General features: G+C 54.2%; 7 protein-coding genes across 7 annotated transcripts; 1 reads left to right on the top strand and 6 right to left on the bottom strand.

Annotated features, from left to right (window-relative positions):
• Nucleotides 1-1,182: 1,182 nt before the first annotated feature.
• Nucleotides 1,183-2,025, bottom strand: G647_09791 (uncharacterized protein; the record flags this gene model as incomplete). The annotated part of the gene is made up of 3 exons (XM_008725784.1): nucleotides 1,183-1,492; nucleotides 1,617-1,750; nucleotides 1,810-2,025. The coding sequence occupies 3 exons, from the start codon at nucleotides 2,023-2,025 to the stop codon at nucleotides 1,183-1,185; spliced, it is 660 nt and encodes a 219-aa protein (XP_008724006.1).
• A 1,735-nt stretch (nucleotides 2,026-3,760) lies between these two features.
• G647_09790 (uncharacterized protein) lies at nucleotides 3,761-4,595 on the top strand (the record flags this gene model as incomplete). Its single annotated transcript, XM_008725783.1, has 2 exons — nucleotides 3,761-4,286; nucleotides 4,387-4,595. The coding sequence occupies 2 exons, from the start codon at nucleotides 3,761-3,763 to the stop codon at nucleotides 4,593-4,595; spliced, it is 735 nt and encodes a 244-aa protein (XP_008724005.1).
• Nucleotides 4,596-4,912: 317 nt separating this feature from the next.
• On the bottom strand, nucleotides 4,913-5,572 carry G647_09789 (uncharacterized protein; the record flags this gene model as incomplete). The annotated part of the gene is made up of 1 exon (XM_008725782.1): nucleotides 4,913-5,572. One exon carries the CDS (start codon nucleotides 5,570-5,572, stop codon nucleotides 4,913-4,915), a length of 660 nt encoding a protein of 219 aa, XP_008724004.1.
• Nucleotides 5,573-9,143: 3,571 nt separating this feature from the next.
• On the bottom strand, nucleotides 9,144-10,722 carry G647_09788 (uncharacterized protein; the record flags this gene model as incomplete). The annotated part of the gene is made up of 2 exons (XM_008725781.1): nucleotides 9,144-10,164; nucleotides 10,226-10,722. The coding sequence occupies 2 exons, from the start codon at nucleotides 10,720-10,722 to the stop codon at nucleotides 9,144-9,146; spliced, it is 1,518 nt and encodes a 505-aa protein (XP_008724003.1).
• Nucleotides 10,723-11,776: 1,054 nt separating this feature from the next.
• On the bottom strand, nucleotides 11,777-13,820 carry G647_09787 (uncharacterized protein; the record flags this gene model as incomplete). The annotated part of the gene is made up of 2 exons (XM_008725780.1): nucleotides 11,777-13,401; nucleotides 13,457-13,820. 2 exons carry the CDS (start codon nucleotides 13,818-13,820, stop codon nucleotides 11,777-11,779), a joined length of 1,989 nt encoding a protein of 662 aa, XP_008724002.1.
• Nucleotides 13,821-14,440: 620 nt separating this feature from the next.
• G647_09786 (uncharacterized protein) lies at nucleotides 14,441-16,267 on the bottom strand (the record flags this gene model as incomplete). Its single annotated transcript, XM_008725779.1, has 1 exon — nucleotides 14,441-16,267. One exon carries the CDS (start codon nucleotides 16,265-16,267, stop codon nucleotides 14,441-14,443), a length of 1,827 nt encoding a protein of 608 aa, XP_008724001.1.
• Nucleotides 16,268-17,173: 906 nt separating this feature from the next.
• Nucleotides 17,174-19,472, bottom strand: G647_09785 (uncharacterized protein; the record flags this gene model as incomplete). The annotated part of the gene is made up of 3 exons (XM_008725778.1): nucleotides 17,174-18,341; nucleotides 18,396-18,640; nucleotides 18,984-19,472. The coding sequence occupies 3 exons, from the start codon at nucleotides 19,470-19,472 to the stop codon at nucleotides 17,174-17,176; spliced, it is 1,902 nt and encodes a 633-aa protein (XP_008724000.1).
• Between the last annotated feature and the right edge of the window lie 400 nt (nucleotides 19,473-19,872).

The following is a 19,872-nucleotide window of genomic DNA, read 5'->3' as shown; positions in this document are numbered from 1 at the left end:
CGATGGTTTGATTCATCTCTGCTTGATCTTTCCCGAGCGTTGTATCTTTGTCACAGTTTGCGTACTACTGAACATTATACACCTTTACCTATATATATGTCTGCAGCTCGAACGAAAATGACAGCCCTACTCAAGTAGACTGCACCCTTCATGCCCTCCATACCAAGCCATGCATGCATAATGTAATAGCACACAACGGAGTAGAAGGCATGGATTGGATACTCACGCTTGAATGGCCAGAATACCGGCTCATTGCATCGTTCTTCGAGACGTTTGACCACGGGCATGTAGGTACTCCGTTCTCAGTGCTGTACTTCGCAATCCATGCTACTACTACTACAGTCTATCCTTTGAATTCGCCTATTAAAACTTACCACGAGACTAATGCCAGGTATGAGCAGCGACCTTCTCCTTTAGGCTTCAGAGAGTTCGCTAACCTGTTTGCACCATGTTCCACGCGATTGAGAGTATCTCCTCTCCTGTGCACTGTTGTGTTGGCTGTATGATAGAGCGGCAGGGGACCATGCAAAGCGTGTTTCATTAGGAGGATTCAAGGGTACACTTGTAGTATGTTGTGTTGCGTGAGAGAAGAGCACTGGAATGGTCATATAAAAGTGGCAGGCCGTGGCCATTCCGGCAAGTAGTAGGCACGGTACGCACGCCTGTGGGGAACCAGGGGTCACACCTATATAGGTAAGTAACGTCGGGCACATGTATGTATGCATGCATGCATGTCATGAATCACCCAGTCTCCCAGCCCAGACGCTGCCAACAAGAGTAAGTAACCTCAGTACGGGGTGCTCTGTATGGAGTACAGTACCTATTTCAACGCGGCGCCGCCAATACCTATGTAGTACCCCGCCCGCTGGCTATGTACATGACTTTTCCGCTGGAGTCACCAGGATCATTATCAATTACCCCGTAATGTACCAGTAACTCTGAAGAGATGTTTTTCCCAGGCCGTGGCGTTCGTGTCGTTTTCTCGTGATTTCTCGTTTCCCTGAAGAATGATTTTGGGGACGGATGCACTGTCCTGCAAAGCACGTCGCACAGTCGCACGTCACACGTCACAACGTCCTTGCAGGGGGTGGGCATGCATGAAGGGCCCTATTCAAAATAAGGCTTGTACAGCAGGTCTCCAAGCTGACAGGTCACACCCTGCCTACTCCGTACTGCCGCCGTTTACAACATGTCGTCCTTCAAATCGCCGTCCACGCTCCCTTCTCCGACGTCCCCGCCTGCTGCACTCCCGCCAAGTTCTCTGACCTCGGCGGTCTCCCAGCACAGACTCGTCAGGTCCAGCATCCAGCGCTGATACTGCTCTTCCAGAAACTCGATGGTCAGGGGTTTGGGCCATGCTTTGAACGCCGAGTCCGATGCAGGGTCCTTGAGCATCTTGTCGTACTTTTTGAACGAGACCCGGTGGTGCGAGATGTTCTGCCAGCTGTCGTCCATGTCGATGTGGAGTTGGGAGCCAGAGAAGAGCTCAAACCTAGGTAGAACAATGTCAGACTGGACCATTGCATTGACCACCTTTTGTCGTTATATGACGTTCCGAAAACGACGTAAACCGCGCCCGCGCTTCGTGCGACAAAACATTGCTGACAGGGACTTACCCAATGTAGACGCCGTGGGCGCTGCCGAGACTGATGATTTTCGCACCGGGCGAAGTCTTGACCAAATGGTAGATCTCACAATATGGCACCAGGTCTTGGTGGGTCGGAAATTGCGGAAAGAATGGAAACTTGAGCTGTCGAGTCCTGTCAGTTGAGGGAGCTCACAGCGGGTACGGGGTCGCAAGAAACGCACAAAATGAAGATCTCGGCTCTTGTTCTCCTCGTATTTGACGTCCCAGAAGTGACGCAGGACGATCTGATCTGTTCGTGAAAGATTGCCGATGGCGCTGTTGGGCAGCGCGGTGATCGGGTAGTTTGACGGCGGACGGTTGGCGAAGTCGAAGCTCGAGCTGGTTTTGGCGGACACGGGCCTCGAGTCTTGGATCGACCCTGTCGTGCCATTCACCATTGGAGCGTGAGAGAGAGGTGGTGTGTATGATGTTGGAGGAGCGGTCTGATGTGAGGCTGAGGTTTTGGAGTCGTGGACCGAGCCAGATCGGGAAAACCTCCTCATGCTGATGAACGGGGACATAGTTCGCCTGAAGGAAAGTAAGAAAAAGAATTAAACTTCTGGAACGGGGCGAGATGGGTATCAAGTCTCGAGATGCTCAATGGAATAAATGAGGTGGCGGAGGGTGATGAAATGCGATGAATGCGAAAAAGATGTGGCAGGTTTCGATGGGTGGAAGGTCGGTGATATCGATAAATCGACGCGTGGTGGATATTTCTGGAGCGGCCTGGGCCTAATGAGGTTAGCGGCGGATAAGGTCCGTTGGAAGAGCTCCCCGCGCTAGCTACATGAAGTTACTCCTGAATGGGCCGCTCATGCCAATCCCATCCCCCTTGTCGATTGTTCTCCGTAGCCATCACTCTAGTATCCAACTTCTTGCAACTTCTGTCAAGATCAGGTCTGTGTTGTTGACGCTGTGGTTGAATTCTGTTGCTGGAGCCCTACACCCATATCCTATTGCGTGCGGTGCTAAGTTCTGCCTTGAATCATGGAAAGTTGACCCTTAACTGACCGTCCCAGCGGGATTCCGTACCAAGCTTTACGTCAAGCTGTTGTCGCCTGCCTTTCAGTGGTGAAATACTCCGGAAGCGATCCGTAGTGGACGATCAGATGCGATGCGGGAGATTGGCACACGCTCGTGGACGGCTCTCCTTTCCTTTCTACCCAGACACACGAACGACGATGAGACATAGCTTTGGTGCCGCGTTACCTTTTTGCAGCGAGAGAAGGGAAAGGTTCACATATCCCTGGTATTATAGTGTTCGTCTGTTGGACCTGGCCTTACAGGTCTTGGCGTATCACGTGCCTGCAAACTGCGACACGCACCCAACTTTCACTTTGCATTCACCGGAACCTCATTTCCACGTTTCATGTCAATTTCCACTCTTTTGACTTCAACACGTGCCTTGTCCATGCGAACATGTAAGGTAATGGTCATGCGCAAAGTCTAGTGATAGGGGTTTTCAGGACACGACCTACGGGTAATTATTCCAGCTTTGCTCAGCTTCAAGCTTTCGCCCACGACATCGTCGGACTGTACCATTTCACCAGATGATGGCAAAACCACACATCAGCTCGGTCTCATTCGCCTCCGAAGGCATTGCCTATTCTGTCAGGTCCTCCAAATCTGGCCAAGTCATTGAACTGTTTCGTCGGCTCCAGGATCCCTTCGACCAATGACAAGTGGCAAGGCTGTGAGAAAATGCTGGAGCCTGGCCAACAGAAGACAGAGCAATATCGCGAACCATGGGCCTTCCAATCATTGTTGTCTCTAACCTAGGCGCGTCAACTAAACATGTGTGCGAAGCGGGATAACATTGATGAAACCCCATCTACATCCATCTAACATTGGACGCCGGAGCAGGCGATTTCGTCTCAAAGCCAGCTGGTGTCACCTACATACCGTACAAGTGCCCAGTCCCGTGTCCATACAATGTGGATATCTGGTACTTCGGCGAACAGTATATATATCGAATGCATGCCTTTCCAAGGTTTCAGGCTCTCACGATCTCTCTGACACAACTGCAAACTGCCACCGGACTCGCGCCTAAATAAATTCATTGATAGCCGACGGACGCGTCCAAACACTCACACATCTCCAGGATCTTCACAAACCTCACTCCTGATCTCAATCATGGCGACCTCTCTCCGCGTCGGCGTCCTTCTCGTGCCTCCGATGCAACTCCTCGACGCCGCGCCCATTGACGTCTTCGGCATGCTAACCCCCGAATATCTCGGTGCATGCGGCCTCCCCGCGGCACTCACCAACCTTGCCATTCCCGTGTCGATCCACTACATCGCCACCTCCGGACCGGGCACCTACGCGTCAATGACCTCGTCGGCGTCCCTGCCCGTGACGGACTCTCTGTCCTCCGAGGCCGTCCAACCAGGTCGTCTCGACGCGCTTCTCATCCCGGGCCCGGATCCCAGCGTCGTGCCCGACGACGACGTCCTCGCCTTCCTCCGTGCCCACAGGGACGCCAACCGGACGGATTTCCTCGTCATATGCACGGGCAGCTTCCTGGCCGGGTATTCCGGCATCTTGGACGGGAAGAGAGTGACGGGTCCGCGGGGCATCTTGGGGAGATTGAAGCACAAGTTCCCCGACGCCAAGTTCGTCGAGCGGAGATGGGAGAGGGACGACAGGGTCTGGACGTCAGGTGAGCGCTCCCCTGCTTTCGTTTGCCACCCGAGGTCGTATTGTTGTTTTTTTCACTCCATATTAACGGCGTGCGCGTCTCTGTCTTTTTCTCCGCGCAGGTGGCATCACGAACGGCCTCGATCTGGCGGCCGCGTATTTGCACTCGACGGTGCAGAAGGAACTCGCCGACTTGGTGTGTGCCATGGCCGAGATAGGCGATCGCGGACAGGACTACGACAGCGGAAGGGTCAGCAATGTGCTGTGGTGGCTATGGTTGATTCAACGGGCGTTTTTCAAAGGAAAGCCGAAAGCGCCGAAAAGAGAGTGAGCAAGCGAAAAACAAGCCGGACTGAGCTGGTGCTGTGGTGTGGTGTGGTGTGGTGTGGTTTGTTTTCGTTTGAGGCCATGTATCAATACAATTACATGCCGTCAAGTATCCTCTGCTAGGACAACGTGGATCCTTCGTCCCCTGCGTCCTATCTTCCCTCCAATTAGTGTACAGACTAATCCCAGACGCGCCATCACCTCAATCCCTGCATGGCGCCGTTGGATATCGACAGGCAGCCTTTCCTTCCCCACCCTCGCCCATCGACGCCGTGCTCGTCACCTGCCTCTTCTCAGCAGCCTCCCCTCCCTCCCCTGCTCTCACCACAGCATCTGCACCTTGGTGTCCTCGAGTCGCGCCCCTATCGACGTCCTCTCTGGCGACACCGTGCTTGTTGACCATGTGATTGACCATCGGCCCCACCCGAGTCTGGATGGTGTGGTCGCACATGTAACAGCGGTACGAGTATGCTGGCTGGGCTCCCCTAGGCCTCGCTGCTGCAGGACCTCGCTCTTGACGTGGTGCAGGTGACGCTGCGGGAGGAGCAGGAGGAAATGTCCCCGCCATGGCCGCATATGGACCATGGTTGTAGGTGAAGGCCGGTCCCTGACCTTGACCCGGCCCGTACTGCGCTCCTTGTCCCAGAACCGGGACTCGGTGCAGAGGCGAGATTGGAGCCGGCTAAGGCAGCGCCGATGCTTGTCCGTACATCTGACCGCCGTGTCTCTGGGATGGCACTTGGCCATGTTCACTTGTCGAGACGCTGGAAACGGTGGTGGCCGCGGCGGCGGGGGCATCTGTTGTCGACCTGTAGATTGGACGCCCGCGGGAAGGTGAGGCACCATGACAGGGTGCAGTTGGTGAGAGGCCGGTGCATCTCGAGGACCAACAAATTCCACGATCTTGTTGTGGAATGAGACTAACGTCTCAGCAGCTTCGATCTCGCGCCGGGTGTAATTGTTGGCTTGTCGTGTAGCCATTGTGCATTCGAGATCGTCCTGTCGATAGTCCCGCTCCGCTCACAAGAGGGATATACAGAGAGAGAGATATATATAATAGGTAGGAAACAGCTGAAAACAGCAAGACCGTTGTCGGAAAGGTCATGACTGCACATATTCACTGTTCGAAACATGTGGTGACAGTCGTTCCGATGCGTTGCGCATGGATGAGTCCAAGACCACTCTGCCGTGAACAGGGCGCCTTTCCGACGAGTACTGACATTGCAGGTTTCCTCCGTGACAACAGCCGTTCCGTGACGGGCGCAAACACAGAACCTACCCCCATCATGCAGAGAATACCGTGGCAAATCCATGGTGAAGAAGCCCATTCCGTGACAGTACTGACGTTGTTGGTACCACAGTCGTGTAGAGGTTGCTGTGACGGATCCACGGTGGAGAAGACCGCCTCACACGACTACCAACTGTCAGGACAATGACCCCGTATGGCCAGCCCACCGGTAAGTAACTTGCTCCGTGGATGAAGGCATCATTTCGTGGAGAGAAGGTTACGGCTCGTCTGCCGTGAAGAGCATCGCTCCATGACAAGTGCCAGCACTGAAGTTGTCACCCTCGTGTTTCGGAAGTGGTGAGCAGTCAACGATATCTCAACGGCCGTCAGCCAGGACCGCTCTCTTCATCATATCCCAGTCAAGCATTACTGCAAGGACTGTTCCTCCAGCCTCTGAACAATCAGGTCCGTCACTTATGTGAGGACTCGACTGATCATGTGGGTGGTCCCCAGGAAACTCTGTGTGAGGAGGACAGTTCTCTGTAGCAGAATGCGTAGTGTGGCAAAGGAGGGTATTCGAAGCTGCTAGTGTCCGTTTCAACAGCATGACCATGGCTGTCCCGTCATGTCCTACCGTTGACAAAGGTATAGTGAGCGACAGGGATGCGATAGTCCGATCCCCAAAGCCCACAACCTCGCGCTGTTGGCTTCCTCGCTCAAGGTACGTGGGATACCAGTATTGGTGATCTGTGGGCAATGTCGACGCTCAAAAAGCTAGTGGTGCAATGTCGATGAGACCACGCTCGACATCCAGATGCACAATTTCACCGGGCCTTCAGCTAGGCGTATAATGTCGACGAGACGATCGTCGAAGGCCAGATGGATTGGCTCAACGAGATGAAGCCCGAAAGCTAGACATACAACGTCGGTGAGACGACGCTCGAAACCCAGGGTACAATGTCGACGGGATCAAGTTCCCACGTTAGGCACATGATGTCGACGAGACAATCATCAAGGGCCAGTTGCACTGTCTCGATGGGACGAAGCCAGAATGCCAAGCGTACACTGTCGATGCGACGACTCTTGAAAACGGGATGCTCGTGTCGGGTTCTGCTTGAGCCCCGTACATAGGCAGACGTGCCTCCACCAAGTAGTACGCGATGCCTGTCCAACGAAGGCATCAGCCGGATTCCTCGGTCTCATGATACATCCACACTACTAGGTGCGGAGAGGAACAAATCCCAACATGGAGATGTCTCGAGTTTGATACTGTCGTACCGATTCCGATCTCCACCAGATGAGCATACCGTGGAGAAAAGCAGGACAAGCCGTGTTCCTTCATGGCGTTCTGGCCTTCAGCATACCGACCACTGCATATCGATGCTTCCGGGCGCATTGCCCTTTCATCATCGAGATGTCGAACGATCCCAGAAGGATGCACTGCGTCTGAAGGACGCGTACAGGCTGGACTACCATCCGCCCGCTGAATTGAAACGGTCGAGAGATGCTCCTTCGTGAGTCATAGCGATCTGGTACATCACAAGAACATTTCTCGACGGTCGGATTGCGGGAGACAAGCATGTTGATGATGATTTGTTTGCGGTCAAGTGTCCTTGTTGGTACCTCGCCTTCGGCTTCCGAGCTCCAGCAGACAGCGTCTGTGGCTTGCTGCAGATATTCTACCGTGAGTTGTCGGACAAGGCGCCTTTGTGGTTTGTGTCTCCAGCTGCTCCACTCCATGACCTGATTGCAGCCAGGGATACGTTTCCGCTTGGTCGACACTCTTGCCGGTGTGCTCGATCTGAATAAGCACGTTCCCGACTGTTGCAATGGCCCGGGCCTGAGGCAAGCAGCCATGGTCAGCACATGTGGCTCTGGGATTGAGGGAGGAAGGCGATCTTCTCACACGATAGGCATGCGACCTGCAAAAGGGTCGTAGTCAAGCCAACATCCCTTCATCATACCCTCTCAGTCCTGTCCATGTAGACAACTCCAGCAGCGACCATGGACTCGGATGTACAAGTCGCCTTCCCAACGTGAAAGGTTTGCTTGCCGGACGAACCAGCAAGAAACACACAACCCTGCGCGCTTTCGGTAGAATGTGTGTACCGAGCCAGAAAGAAGCCCGTACCATTACAAGCCCAGGTTTGCGGACATTGCCGTGCAATGGCAAACGTGTCTCTTCCTTCATGTATATGTGGAAGGAACGCCGCAGACGTCTCATGGAGTCGACTCCTCGTGTAAGGGAGAAGTAAACGAATCGTCAGAAAAAGCTCAGGGAAGCGTAAGACGTGGCTCTTGATGAGTGACGGATCTGCTTCTACGTGAGCGACTGGGTCGACACAGAGGCCCGCGCCGACCGTCCGGCGGACTGATAGATTTGGCTCCAAATTAGGGGGAAGAAGACGACGATGAAGAAGAGGATCATCAAGGCCCGCCCTGACCATCCGTGCACCGATAGGGTGGTGACCGCCAACGAGGATGAAGAAGAGAGGTACAAAGGCCCGCCGCGACCGTCCGCCTCACGGGAAAGTTGGCTTCAAAAGAAGGATGAAGAAAAGAAGCATAAAGCAAAGGTGCCTCAAGCCAGCAGTGGACATCATATATATAGATATATGAGATGAAAAATCAGACATGGCCAAGCCCTCATCTGCCTCGCGAAGGGGACGAGACAAGGACTTGGCCAGTCGATGAGGAATGGACAGAAGCAAGAGGGCCACAAGGTCGGGGGGAAGGGGGGATACTTATACTTGTTCGCCGGAGGGAGGATGCTACCTGCTGCTGCTGCTGACCACGGTCGTCGAGTCATCCTGGTGACGCGGACATTTTCACGCGAACTGAAATCGCCTGTTTGGTGGTGACATGGACGGGGCGATGAAGTACGCGAAACCGCACCTCCTTGGTGGTGACATGGTCACGCCGATGAAGTTCCCGCGGATCTTGGAGGGGCTAGAACGACAGGAGTGCCATTGCTACCACAGTATTCCCATTGTTCTAAGCAGTTGGTGATTCACAAGCTCGTGGGGCGGGACAGAGATCGGCGCCAAGACTCACCAGGGAATTAACAAAAAATCGTTAATGCTGATTTGCTCACTGCTAAATTAACGAAAGCGCTGGTGGGAGACTATGACAGTCAGGTGTGTCGACGGCGGGAGTACTCGGGGAGACTGAAGAGGGTGAGTCCTTGGTGCCTGTCTGAATGTCATTTTGGAGTTTGAAGACGGCTGAGACTCTCTGTGCATCTACATGGGCTTGTTGTGCTTGTCGACAGCATGCTCTGGATCCTTGTCGGCACGTCAATTCGACAAAGTGTGCACGTACGTCTCAAACACCCCTTTCAGAACAGTACTTCTTGACCTCCTTGTCTAGCTTTTCCCTCTGCATGGCGACGTTTTCCATCATCTCCCGAACCATTCGGACCTCCTGTCCGACGTCCTGCTTGATACACTCTGCAAGCCCACTATCAACGAAGACCTCCTGCATCATGTCCATGACAGCAAACAGCTGGTTCGGCAGCCAGGTGACAATAGGGCTTCCTCCTGTTGCAGTGGGATGGGAAGACCGCTTGATGATATATTCTCTTGCAAAGAGCCAGTGGCGCCAGCGGAAGCTTCGAACATGATCCAGCAGTTTGAGGTATAGTGTTGGCAGCAACCAGCGATTCGCGTCACCTCCGGCGGCAGGGCCGGAAGGAGGATGAGTGCAATAGTTTCTCACACCAATCTCCGCGCTCTTGCTCATGACCCAACCGAGAAATTCTCTGTGCGGCTTCGGTCGATAGCTCCGGAAGTCCCTGAGGATCTCCGTCAGCGGATTTTTGGGCATGGGAATCTCCAGCAGATGATCCAGGAGGGGGATGATACTGTCGTTTGCCCCGGACTCGCCTCGGAAGTATAGTGGTTTCGTATCTCCATAGCGTGTGCCCTGGTAGATCACACCATTAGGGAACATGGATTGCGAAGTAATGCCAAAGATGAAGGTCCGGTAGGAGATGTAGTCTTTCGGCAAGGAATGTGTCCACATCTGCTCCATGTGAGATTCAATCAGGGTCATAGAGGATAAGAGGGTCTGAAAGGCGGCAATAGCTGCAGATGTATCGTTGCAGCTGTTCTCGATCGTCGACAGGAGGTCCACAGCGCCCGCTATCAGAGGCCCCGTCTCTTGCACCATGTGGATGTGCGTGAGGATGAAGCCAGCTTCTGAACTTGAGTGATCAAGTCCACGTTCGAAGGCGCGGATGAGGCGAAGATTCTCGTAAACACTTGCTCCCAGACTCGGCTTGACGAGGCTGTAGTTGTACAATGCATACGAGGCAGCATACGACATGAATGGCGGAATGTCAAGGCTAGAGGCAAGAGCATCGGTGAGCTAAAAATCACTGGAAGACACAGAATGCGGTCACTCACATGTCCGCAGCCTTGACGAGCGGAGAAGCAATGCATTTCGGCAGGATGGCTCTGCCTAAGCCATAGCCAGCGTCGTGATCTTTGGACCACTTCTCCCAACATGGCTCCAACAGATAGGCACTAGCAAGGAAGGAGTAGTCCCGGAAGAGCGCGGTGATAGACTCGAGGTCGATTTCCCCTTCGTCGGTCCGTAGGTCGTCAACGTACGATGTCAAATCTGGGAGAGCACCAGAGTCGATAAGCGGCCCGAGCTTGAACGTAGCAAGAAGTCCAGGTGAGCCATCGCCCTTGACGATAGACATGTCGTCCAGAATGGCCGACACGAGATCGAATTGTGCTGGAAGGCGGAGCAAAGGGGGACGACAGGGCAGGAAGCCGGTAGTTGTAGTGACCGTGAATGGATCAGCAGACCGAGGCAGGCTGCTGCCATTAGAGCGGATATTTGGGAAGAGAGCGGACAGTGGTGGGAGTGGGGGGGAGTCGGTGAGGTATGTCATCCTCGCTGATGCTTGAGCAACTGTCTGAAGAAGAGCCAAGGTTCTGTTGTCTAGTCTCTGTGGACTGGCAGAAGACGCAGGACATGTGGCCGGTCTTGAGAATTGCACTCCCAGTCAGCGAGGTCTGTGCCCAGAGTGCCAGGCTCAACTCGAGGGCGAGACAGGCTGATATACTCAAAAGGCCGGAATGCCTTCCGCCACCAGAACCACTACAGGATAGGAGAAGAGCGACTTTTGCAATCACTGTAATCGACGCCAGTGCAACGCAAGAACAATCATACCAGCCCTGGTAAAGAGATCCCGCAGATATGGCCATCACGACAATTGCATGCAGTCGTTGGGACACCCAGCCTTGTCTTGGCGCTGGCATGCTCCTTCGACGACCACATGCGGCAACACCACAAGCTTCTGATTGACAGTCTTCGTGCAGACTCCGATGTCTGACGGATAGGGCCGTTGCATCCACCTGATCAAAGCCGCGGGTGCCCAATGTTGAGGGAGTTTAGTTGATGGGGACCTGTTGTATACAGGCCGTCCGAAGCCTCCGCCAGTCGCGCGCGTGATGCCTGTGCTGCAGTTGTTGTAATGGTGGGTTGACTGGTGAGAAGGAGAAGCCCACCGCAACCCCTCCTCTGATGCTTCATTCTTAAGTAATTGATTGTCTGTCATTCCGGCCTCTGCTGGGTGCAGTCGGTGAGTCTCCCTGTGATTGGGTCCGTGGCCGGAATAGAAACCGGCCTCGACTGCGCCACACAAGCCAATATTTGATACAGTCTGATTGGCTCACTGGAAGTCGTGGAGAGTTGCTCCAGTCCACGTGAGGGATTGCCAGATATGATCAGTGTTGCTGGCACATTTCGATTTCCATCGCCGTCATGGTATCGTAGAAATGGCGAAACGTCAAGCTTGAGCTGGTGAGGCCCAAACTGCCCCGGCTCGAACAATCTCTGAGGTAACTGTCTGGCTCCCACAGATCACTTTGGCAATAGCTGCTGGGTGTTTGTCTGGAAGAAGTGAGATCGAGGGGGGTAAGTTGCGGCGTCCACAGCTTCGCCTATGTCAATTCAAACTCCATCATCTCCTCTTCGTCTACCTGATGTCCCAACAGCTCCGCTGGATTCAGCCCGTGCACGGCGCATTCCCCTAGGAAGAGGCATTTGAGGGACCAGTGAGGCGCGTCGGCGGATGAAGACGTGGCTGTCCGGGTCGAAGAGCCTTGTAGCTTCCTCTTTCCTCTGGGGCCACGCTTGACAACATGGTTGCGACCTGAGTTGCGCTCCCCTTGGAGAGGGCGTATTGCGAACAGCACCTTCCCACCTGTGAATGCACAGATCAAATCTCCAGTTTCAACCATGGCAGATGTTCGGACGGCGCAACATCGAGCCCCAGCTTCGAGTGAAGACTGAATCAACTTCGCAGAGTAGTTCTGCTCCACCTTCGATCCTCTCACCGTCTGGGACTGATGTAGCAGCGTCGTGAACGAGGGAGCCAGGGAAGCGAGTGGTTGCGAATATTTGTCTTCACCCATGGCGAAGACATCTTCCAATGCGGACCGGCCCAATGAGTCAGCGACCAGGAATGATCCAGGCCACGCGAGTGGACGTGTGACAATGCAGCCGAGACGCACCCCGGTAACGACCATGGACAATCGGCGTGACGATAGAGGCAGCATTGCAGGGTCGAAGTGCAGCTTGTAGAGTAGTGGCTGGACCCGTTCCGATGGAGTTGAGGAGCTGAAAGGCACTTCCTCGTCGAAAGCAGACTCTGGACCAAGCGTCGTGGGATTGTTGAGAACCAATGGTCGCAATGGCAGTTTCTGCCTCCAGTCTGGAAGCCAACCGGGCCAATTTCCTGCTTGAACATTGCCCCTATATCTCCCGGCAGCGCTCAAGATCGCCAGATCCTGCTCTTTGTCGATGCAATGTCGGAAGACCTCCAAGTAGAGTCTGAAAAGATCTTCTTCTCCCGAAGATGCGATGGCATCGAAGGTGCGATTCAACGACGGCACCAGATCAGGCACCAAGCCGAGCAAAGCGTAGACCGCATCCTCCGGCTTGGTGCTTAGCCTCGGTCTGGTGAGCATGAGCAGGTTGCTCAGTGTCAGGGTGCCCTTGTCGAGTTCATTTCGGACTTTCAGGATGTTCTCAAAGGCGCCATCGGAGTCGTACAGCAGGCTGGAACTGCGAAGCTTGGACGCATAGTGGAAGTACCATAGAGACAGATCGCTCCATGCCATTTCGAGGTCGCCGCAGCAGATGATTGCTGCTTTGGCCAGAATGATCTCCTGAAACGTCCATTTTCTCGAGAAGTAGACGTGCTGGAAGATTGACAGTGCATGTTTCAGCGCAGGAGGTGTATTGTTTCGCCGGTTCTTCGGTCGTGAGGCCTGGTAAGAGTGGCTATCGAGGCTGGAGGTTGATGCTGAAAGGCTGGTAAGGCTCTCTCGTGAGCTCGAGGCACGGCTGGAGCGTCTTGAGAAGCCCGCTGATCGTGGCGTGTTCCGTGGCGGTAGCGACTTCCTTCGAGGCGTCGACGGCCCTGAAGACGAGTGAAGAAAGTCGGAGCGGACGAGACTTGAACTCAACGAAGTCTCCTGAACCAGGTCGAAGGCAAATGACATCTTTTGGTCGTACATCCCGAGCCAGACGATCACCCGGCACGCAGAAGAGTAAAGTTTGCCTAGTGTCAATTTGTTAGAAGGGATGCTACTTGAGGAGAGCATCGATAGACATACCCATCATGGCAACTTGCTTCATCAACTCGTGATCTTCGAGCTGGTTGATACACAGCTGGTCCACCCAAAGCCGTCTCCACGAATCCGGGTATCGCAAGTGAGTGAGAGCTGTATATAACGACTCGGTGACAGTAAACTCGAAGCCGTTGCACGAAATGGCGTTGGATTTGGCGGTGTCGCCCCAGACATATGAGAGCGCCTCGAACTGGGCGCTGCTCGGAGATGGTATTACCTGCAATTCGCAGACGATCGGGGTATTCTTGCCAGGGGCAAGCAACAAGGTGCGAATCTCATCGCCGTGAAGGGTACTGTACACATCTCGCGCCGTGGCATGACCGTCCAGAATGAAGCCGCGGTCGTCCATGGACAGGGGGGCCCAGCGGGCCTGGAGCGGGACGTTTCAAAGCGCGGCTATTTAGCGACAGCTTCACCATACGTCGTCCTTCGTTCATTGGAGTTGCGTTGAGAGAGTCACAGGGCTCGCTATTCGGGGGCCCATAGGAGTTTTACATAGCTGTCGATCCAGCTGAAACGTTCGTCCTGTGCTCCGTCCTCGGCACTCTGCCGGGAAAGTCTTCGCCCCCAATTGTCGCGGGGGTTTCGATCGGAGATGCGACTCGGGCTTGTCTTGCAGGGGTTGTTGCCATGTTCGTGCAAGGTCTTGGTCGTATGTAATGTCCAAATGCGCAAAGGTAAATATGACAGGCAGCCAGTCGAAGGGGAAATGTAAGAAGCTGAAGATTGAGAAAGAAGACTGACGAGGATGGAGAAGGCAGAGATCCCTGACACCTTCACGTCGACGGCAACAGTCACAAGCATTCCAGCAAGGAGAACCCTACTCCGTATACACGCACGTGCACATTAGTCTATGGATTTTCTGTTATCTCACATGGCTACGTGGACTTTCGATCTATTCCATCCACGCGTGTTATGCAAAATGCTCGAATACCCTCATAACGCCGCTCTTATGTGTCGGAAATCTAATCAATACGCCACCTTCAATTTCCATCCTGCGCCGACGATCCGCGCCGCGCTCAACAAGATGCAACTAGCCGCATAGCTGCAGCTTGTAAACACTATCAGACCCCAGTATTCCCCGTCGCACGCGGTAACGAGCTGACCAGCAATCGGAATGCCCGTCAAGCTCCCGAAGCTCACTAGTGTATAGCAGGTCGCATAGTAACGCCCGTAGTTCTCAACTCTGCAGAGCTGTCCCACGCAGACTGGCGTCAATGAGATGCCGGACCCGGACGCGAAGCCGAAGACCAGGGCATAGACAATGATCAACGCGATGCTCCCTCCGGCAGGGAGCCAGAATGCCAAAGTCGACACGAGGCATAAAGCAACGGTGACCACCATGGCATTGAAACGGCCAACCTTGTCTGCTACAAACCCGGGGAAGTAGCGTCCAAAACAAGATCCGACGTTCAAGATGGCAATAATCTGATAGGAGAAGGACGACGAAACGCCGTTGCGCAAGCTGTAGCTGCTGAGATAAGTAAGAGGTACAAAGAGGCCCCATTCGACAAAGAAGACACCAGCGGTAGTAAGTGCGAAGACTGGATCTCTGAAGATGCGAAAGTCGGGCAAGATGTTCTCCTTCGTGGCCTTTCGAGGAGGGAGCCTCGATCTGATGAACAGGTTTGCGACAATGAGCAGCACCAAGTTGATCAAGGCACAGGCCCGAGTGGACCACGCCCACCCAATCTTAGGGAACAGTGCCTGGAGAGTCAGGGGGAAGACGATTCCGCCCATCGAGCCTCCAGCGGCAGCTAAACCAGTTGCTTGCCCCCGTTTTCGCAGGAAGAAATGACCAAGTGCAGCGATGGCGGGCGTAAAGACCAAGGATGTCCCGGTCCCGCCGACCACACCGATGACGATCAAGAAATGCCAGTATTCAGTGCAGACGCCCATGACGAGGTGTGAGGCGAGCATGAGGATGGACCCGGCGAGCACAAGCCATCGAGGCCCTTTCGCATCGAAGATTGGACCGATCTGGACACCGAAGAAGAAGGAGAGGAACGCATAAATGCCGAAGATCCAGCCAACCGTACTCTCGTTTTCCCCCTGAAGCTGATGCGTCGACAGGTAAGCTTGATATGTTCCCAGCGTGTTCATCATGCCTAACGCAGCCATCAGCCCGCAGAAGGAACCCAAGACGCAGAGCCATGCCTCCTTCCCTCCTTCGGGATAGGTATTTCCGTAGGCGTCGGTTGAGACTCGACTCGCTGTGACCAGATTACTGGGAATTTGGTTCAATGTCGGCACCGAGCTCGAAGACGAGGACGACCTTGGTCGAGAGGTGCAGATTTCCTTGTCAAGAACTCCATGACTGTGATGGCTGTGCGGCCGTTCAAGGTCACAGCAGTCAGGACCTGTGAAGGGCGCAGCGGCTATCGATGGAGCGGCGGATGTCCCCTTGCGAGACCCAAGGCTTGGGCGCCTCAGCTGGGACTTTTCTTGGGCGTCAGCTGACTGCTTTTCTGCAACGATCGCAGACCGCTTCTCGTTGTCTTCTCCTTCCATGCTTGAGTCGGTGGATGCATCGAGCGTTTGTTCACTGCCTTTCCACGCAAACTTCTCTGATCCCACTCCCGTGCTTACCGGCGATGTGGCAGGTGGAGGACGTGTTGTGTTGGAGTGCCACCATGAGTTCCGCCGATGATCGTCATGGGTCGGCGCTGGTCCTGACGGATAAGGCTGCGGTGAGAGACCCTGATCTCGCGCTGGACGGCTTGCGTCCTGGGCCAGCGTTGCTTGGCCCAGGGGAGTTCCGGAGTCTTGGTGTTCTCTCGCTTGCTTCGAGGTCATGGACAAGTAATATGCAGACAAGGAGGAATTTGCTAAAGCCGAACACGAGGTGACTTGGGCTTCCGACTGTGGCGTATGTGATTGCGGGAAGACTCTCTGACCAAACCTCGACCTATTCCTGTATATATATGAAGTCTTGCGCTTCCCGGAGGGTAGAATGAACACAGCCCGCACAGCACAGCAGATGACCAGCAAGAAAGAAAGACGAGAGGGACGGCGACCGCCATCGTACCAGTCGGTGGAGGAGCAGCCAGAAATTTCACCATGTTGAATCGGTCATGTCCGTTCAGCTACGGAGCTCCATACCGTCGTGCATCCTTTTAACACAGGCAGGACGGGGTAGTAGGCCAGGGACAGTGAGGGATCTGCCGGGGAACACCCCCAAAGAGATGGCGTATCTCGTACATGGCTTCGTACATTGCCCGTACACAGTACGTACATGGTTTCGTACATTATCGAAGCGGTATTAAACTCCGAACCCACATGACTCGTGGTTAGCCACGCGTTCTCGCTGCCGCATGTCGAATTCCCGGAGAGCAAAAGATGCCTATACACCGCCTAACTAAAGTACATCACGACCGCTACCACATGGCACCCACATGGCAAGCTTATTGGTGACAGAGGGCGCAATGGATTTCATTATTCATTTCTAGACATCTTTAGGCTGGGTGTATTTCTTGTGCATTCCTTGTTTCTAGCCTATGGCCTTCGACGCACAAGTAAAAGTCGGATTATCGACAGTTCGCTCACATCATTCATTGCTCTCTTGCTCAGCAACCTGAAATTGGCAGAATCAAGTCAATTCCTCACTTCGACTGGACCCAAGGCATCTTACCCAGCCAAGCAAAGTATGCCCAAGTCTGGCATTCAAATGGTTTCGCCGTTGTATCGACCGACCATCATGGCTCACCGAGCACTGATCTCCTCTCTCAGCTTCGATGGCTCGTTCGGGTTTACGTTCCCTATCTTGTTTCTTCTGCCCAATAGTGTCGAGTTGTCCAGGCTGAGCTCGAACGGTTGCTTGTTTCTCTTTCCGACGCTCTGTTTGGCCGCAGCAGCGACAGCCGCGCTATGTTGCCCGTAGCCTCTCTGTTCTTGCTGACTTGCATGGTGTTGGCTTCTAGCCGGGGCAGCTGCGGCTCTTGCCTGTGCTGCAGCCGATGGTTGTGATCCAAGGTTGGTCGAACGCATCTTGGCCTCCATACTCGAAACGTCAGCCGGCTGCTGACTCTTTGGCACCTTACTCGAGACCTCTTCCTCGTCCTCTTCATCATCGTCGTCTTCGTTGAGAGGATTCAGACCGCCTGGTATACCGGCTCCACGGTAACCTTGCTTGAAGTTCTTTCTTCGCTTGGCTTCCTCTTCCTGTCTGTGCACGGCGTAGCCAACGTCAAATACTTCACGCAGATTGACTGCACCAGGAGACCGGAAATCTGCTCGCCTCCCTCCTGGAGTGAGAGTCCCAGGGAATTCTGCGGGAAGATTCGCGGCTTGAGCCTGCTCTTTCTGCCGGACGTACAAGGGTGTGGCCAAAGGCGGGGCGTCCGCGGCGGCGTACGTGGGCTCAGTGGTGTTCCGGATCCACGGGTGATTCAGAAATTCTTCAATGGTGTAGCGTCTGTCAGGGTTTACAGTCAGGAGGTGAGAGACCAGGTCTTGCGCCGACTTTGAGATATCGTCCCACCAAGGTGACAAGAATGTGTATTGACCACGGGCAACCTTTTCAGTCAAGACCTGGATCGATTCGTCGTAGAAAGGTGGAAATCCGCATAGAAGAGTGTAGAGGACACAGCCCAGAGCCCACATGTCGACTGACTTGCTGTATCGCTCATCCTTGACAATCTCGGGGGCCGTGTAACCCACCGTTCCGCATGGCGTCATGGTTTGGGAATCCCAGATAACCTTGGACAGACCGAAATCGGCAATCTTGATCTGACCAATACCGCCCGCACCGACGCCTGGGATGAATTCTCCCTCGTCGGCTTTGTCTTCGTCGTCTGGGCCTTTCGGTTTGGGATTGCGCGTCGGTACGAAGGGTATGGGATAGAACAGTAGGTTTTCTGGTTTTATGTCCCTGGGTTGAGATCAGTTGCGCTCCTGTTACATGTCTCCAATCTGTCACGCTTACCGGTGAACGACGCCCGTCTCTTCATGCAGGTAATGAAGTGCCTTTGCCACTTGGGTAATGACATGACGGCTAAGATCTTCGCTGAAGTATGTCAGGCGGACGATTTGATGGAACAATTCACCACCAGGGCAAAGTTCGAGAACAATGTAGTAGTATTGGCGTGACTCGGAAAAGTCAATGAGCTTGACGATGTTGGGATGGTCCAGCTGACGCATGATCTGGACTTCTTTCAGGATATTGGCTCGCTATGAACACTCGTCAGTCTACACTCGGCCAAGCATGGAGTGGCTCGATCATGTTGATTGGAGAACAATGGACGAGGTCAACTAAGGTTCAGTTAAAAAGGATGTGCGCACCTCCACGCCCTTTGGTTGTTTTTTGAAGTTCGGATGAAGGTGAGCATCGCCCTAGGTTAGAAGAGGTTGGTTCTGAAGCTGTCTTGAAGGAGTGGTGGATTTGAAGAGAAGAGGGGGTTTGTAGAATACTAGGAAGGCTCGAAGCTGACGCAGGGGAAGGAACGGGAAGGGAAGGGGAGGGGTGGAAATGGGAGGTCAAGAACATGGCAGTGTTCCCTGGCTCCAGGCATACCTGATTCGAGTTCATTTCGAACTTGCGGACGACCTTGATGGCGACCTCGTCTCCAGTCTGGGTGTCCCTAGCTTTGTAGACGTTGCTGAAAGCGCCGTCGCCCATCTTTTCTACCAGTATGAACCGTTCGAGTCCCGGATATCTCGGCATCTTGCTGGCCCTCTCTCTCTCCTCGGCGACGATGGCTTGGATGTCGGCCTGGTTGATCTTCTGGTTCTTGCCTGCGACATGGGCTGCGGCCCCGCCTGCCTGAGCCGCGACATTGCGGTTGTCACCGGCGGCGACGGAATACTGTCCTGGTTGAGGCTGTGCGTCCTGGTGCGGTTGTCGTTGGTTATGGCCTAGCGGATCGCTGACGGCGTGGTGGTACTTCTGCTGTTGAGCGTGGACTGGAGAGACGTTGGTGGTGGGCTGATCGCGGGGAGGTTCGGCAACGCGGGCTTGCTTGCCATGACGTATGAAATTCTTGAGATTCTGAATGGTGCTCATCTTAGCAGCGGTACAGAGCGCGTGAGTTACAAGAGGAGGAAGAGTGAGAAGGGCAGGGCCGAAAGACGTCGAGCTGCCGGGCTGGTGACAAATGAGGGCGAGTGCGAGGTCGAGATAGAAGAAAAGTTAATGGGGTAGGAGTGGCAGTAGCGGCAGGATCAAGCGGGCGAAATGGTCCTGGGCCCAGATCTCGTATTGCAGGATGAATGCGGCGGATGATTCAGCAAGCAGGCCAGGTAAGCTAAGCGTAAAAGGTGGTGTGCCAATTGCCGGTCGGGGTTAGAGATGCAGATGCAGTGCAGCACTGCAGCTCATACAGGGGAGACAAAAGGATAAAAAGACCTTGGTTGGACGAGAATGAAGAGAGAGAAGAGTCGAAGATGAGAGATGGGAATCTCGA

Source organism: Cladophialophora carrionii (genome assembly GCF_000365165.1).
Source record: "Cladophialophora carrionii CBS 160.54 unplaced genomic scaffold supercont1.11, whole genome shotgun sequence".
In the NCBI taxonomy this organism is placed as follows: domain Eukaryota; kingdom Fungi; phylum Ascomycota; class Eurotiomycetes; order Chaetothyriales; family Herpotrichiellaceae; genus Cladophialophora; species Cladophialophora carrionii.
The sequence above is the reverse complement of the archived record's forward strand: the minus strand, read 5'-3'. Positions and strand labels throughout refer to the sequence as shown.